The 3,098-nt window shown below is 75.2% G+C and overlaps 1 protein-coding gene across 1 annotated transcript; it reads right to left on the reverse strand.

Annotated features, from left to right (window-relative positions):
- On the reverse strand, nt 1-1,392 carry AURANDRAFT_61091 (hypothetical protein; the record flags this gene model as incomplete). Its single annotated transcript, XM_009035214.1, has 1 exon — nt 1-1,392. One exon carries the CDS (start codon nt 1,390-1,392, stop codon nt 1-3), a length of 1,392 nt encoding a protein of 463 aa, XP_009033462.1.
- Between the last annotated feature and the right edge of the window lie 1,706 nt (nt 1,393-3,098).

Here is a 3,098-nt window from a genome sequence, read left to right on the forward strand (position 1 = left end):
CTAGGCGTTGCGCTGGAGCCACTCGGCGATGTCGCTTCTCATCACCTGGTTCGTGACGAGGTGCTTGTGGGGGAGGGGCTCGCCCGTGACGGGCGACGTGTCGTTGTGCTGCAGCCACTCGGCGATGCAGGCGCGCTCGAACGTGTTGCCGCAGGCCGTGAAGACGGGGTCGCGCATGAGCTCCAGGCCGATGGGGCAGTGCCAGCTGATGGGCGGCGACGACGCGTCGGCGCGCTCGTCGCGCGGCGGCGGCGCCGCGGGCCGCCGTCGCGCGAGCGCCGCGAGGAGGCGGCTCCGCGGGCCCGTGGGGATGCCCATGGAGCACAGGTCCTCCGCCGTGAGCAGGGCGAGGGAGGCGTCGTCGATCTCGTGGTCCGCGAACGTGCCCCGGAAGCGACTCAGGTCCAGCCTGTCGAGGAGCGCGGCGACGCCCGCGTCGTCGAGCCCCGTGTCCGGCGGCGGCGGCGGCGCGGGCGGCGTCGGCTCCGGCTGCTTCGGCGCGTAGCAGGGCGGCTCCGGCTGCTTCGGCGCGTAGCAGGGCGGCGTCGGCTCCGGCTGCTTCGGCGCGTGGCAGGGCGGCGTCGGCTCCGGCTGCTTCGGCGCGTGGCAGGGCGGCGACTGCTTCGGCCGCGGCCGCCGGAGCTCCGGGCTGCCCCGGAACGACCGGCGCCGCGCGGGCGACGCGGGCTGGGGCGAGCCCTGGGAGCCCGCCGCCGCGAAGGGGTTCGCCACGCCTCGCAGGCTCGGCCGCCGCCGCGGCCGCGCGTTCCGCGGCGACAGGGGCGACTGCCTGCCCTTCGGGGACGACGTCACGCTCCCGGGGCTCGCGGACGTCGCGAGGGCCTCGAAGGGGTTGCGCCGCACCTGCACGGGCGGCGGGCGGCGGCAGCGGAGGAGGTCGTCGTCGTCGACGACGGCGGGCCGCGGCGGCGGCGGCGGCGGGAGCGGCGCGGCCGCGGGCGCGTCGTCGGCCTCGGCGACGCTGTCGCTCGTCGTCGCGTCGCTGTTCCCCCGGGGCCGCGCCTTGGGCTTCTTGGCCTTCTTCTTGCCCTTGCGCGGCGCCTCGGCGTCGAGCTCGCTGAGGAGCGCCGCGGCGGCGGCGTCGGCCCTCTCCGCGGCCGCGGCCTCGAGCGCGGCGGCCTCGCGTCTCGCGGCCTCGCGGCGGAGCTTCGCCTCGCGGCGCGAGGCCTCGGGCCTCGGGGCCCGCGCGGCTCCGGCCTCGTCGGCGGGGCTCGGGTCGGCGGCGGGCGGTCCCGCGGGCGCGCCGGCGCCCGCGCGCGGGAGGGCAGCCCGCGCGTCCTCGTCCTCGTCGAGGCCGCTGTAGTCGATTCGGCAGACCTCGGCGTCCTCGACCTCGTCGCAGCGCGCGTGCCGGCTCCGGATGGACCGCATGGGCGCCGCCCCGGCGCGGCGCGCGCGGAACCGTCACGCGCGTATTCGGAAGGAGGGGGATGTGACGCCGCGAACAACAAAGGTTTTGAACACACACGCTGCCCAGATTGGGCTGCAAAGTTGAACCGCAACAAATCTACTCAAACCGTCCGGCAAAGCTCTTTCAAAGGATGGGCAGCTTCTAGTCAGGCTCCGAGCCGCATGATCGCTTGAGGACCATGGCGGCGGAGGCCTCGGACGCGGCGCTGCTCCTGAAGTTCAGCGACGAGCACCTTCACGCCGTCGACGAGGACGACGGTCCCTGCGGGCACTTCCTGCCGCCGCCGACGACGGCGACGCGCGTCAAGAGCGAGGCGCAGCGCGTCAAGGCCGAGGAGCGCGTGCGCTTCGTCGGCGGCGCGCACGCGGCGCTGGAGCGGCTCGAGGACGTGCGCCAGCTGCTGCTCGGCGAGGGCCTGCGCGACGGGCTCGCGGGCCGCGGCCGGCTCGAGGCCGGCGGCGGCGCCGCGCCGTGGCGCCGGGCCCTCGAGGCGCTCGAGGGCCTGCGCGTCACCCTCGCCGCCGCGCGCGCCGTCGAGCCCGAGCCGCGCGTCGTCGAGGAGGCGGCCCTCGAGCGCCGCGGCGCCGCGACGGTGACCAAGGGCGACATGCTCACGCAGGCCAAGGCCACGCAGCGCGCGATGGCGCTGAACCTCATGTTCGAGGAGCTCGCCCGCGAGTCCCTCGGCGAGACGGAGTCCGGCGAGGTCCTGGAGCGCGCCGCGTTCTGCCCGCTGTCGGGCTTCGTCGCCGCGGCGGGCCTCGAGCCGCCGTTCGTCCGCGACGAGGCGCTCGGCGACGACGGCGGCGGCGGCGGCGACGCCGCCGACGGCGGCGACGAGCGCGCCGACGACGCGGCGACGCCCGCGGCCCTCGACGCGCCGTCCTTCGCCGACGACGACGACCACTCCGTGGCGACGGGCGGCCCCGCGGCGCCGCGGTTTCTGACGGCCGCGGGCGAGGCGTCGATCGCGCACGTCGTGGAGAAGGTCTTCGCGGACGACGACGAGGCGGGGCTCGTCGAGTCCCACGAGGCGCTGAAGCTCGTCGTGCGCCGCGTGCAGAAGCGGCTCATGGGCCTCTGGCTCGAGGCCGCGCGGAGCCGCGGCGACGGCCGCGCGTCCGTCGCGCGCGCGATCGAGGTCGTCGCGGAGGCCGTCGGCCGGTCCGCCGGCGAGATGACGGACTGCCTCGCGCGGGCCCTCGCCGCCAAGTACGAGCTCGTCAACGACGCCGGGCCCTTCGCGCACTGGGACCGCGTCACGGACGAGATGCGCTGCGACCACGAGATGGTGCTGAGCCGCGGGGCAGGGAAAGAGAGCGAACTTCCCCAACTTCAAAGGCTCCCGTCTCGGCCGTTTCCCACTCGTTTCGGCTGATTTTTGGACGAGCGATCATCTCTCGGAAGAGTCTCGAAGCGTGGATGCTTTTTCTGGAACGCGGAACACTCACGTTTAAGCGACCTTGAATCACTCTTTTCCCGCCCAGGTGCTGAGCCGCGCGCGCGCGCACGCGATGTGCGTCGAGGCGTCCAACGGCGCCAAGTACGCGCTGGAGCGGCGCCAGGCCGTGGAAGGGCGCCTCTTCGAGCACCGGCGGGCCCACCGGCGCGCGGAGCGGCTGCGGAACAACTTCTTCGAGCTCCGCGACGTCTGCCAGAAGGCCGT

This window comes from Aureococcus anophagefferens (assembly GCF_000186865.1).
Source record: "Aureococcus anophagefferens unplaced genomic scaffold AURANscaffold_2, whole genome shotgun sequence".
Lineage (NCBI taxonomy): Eukaryota > Pelagophyceae > Pelagomonadales > Pelagomonadaceae > Aureococcus > Aureococcus anophagefferens.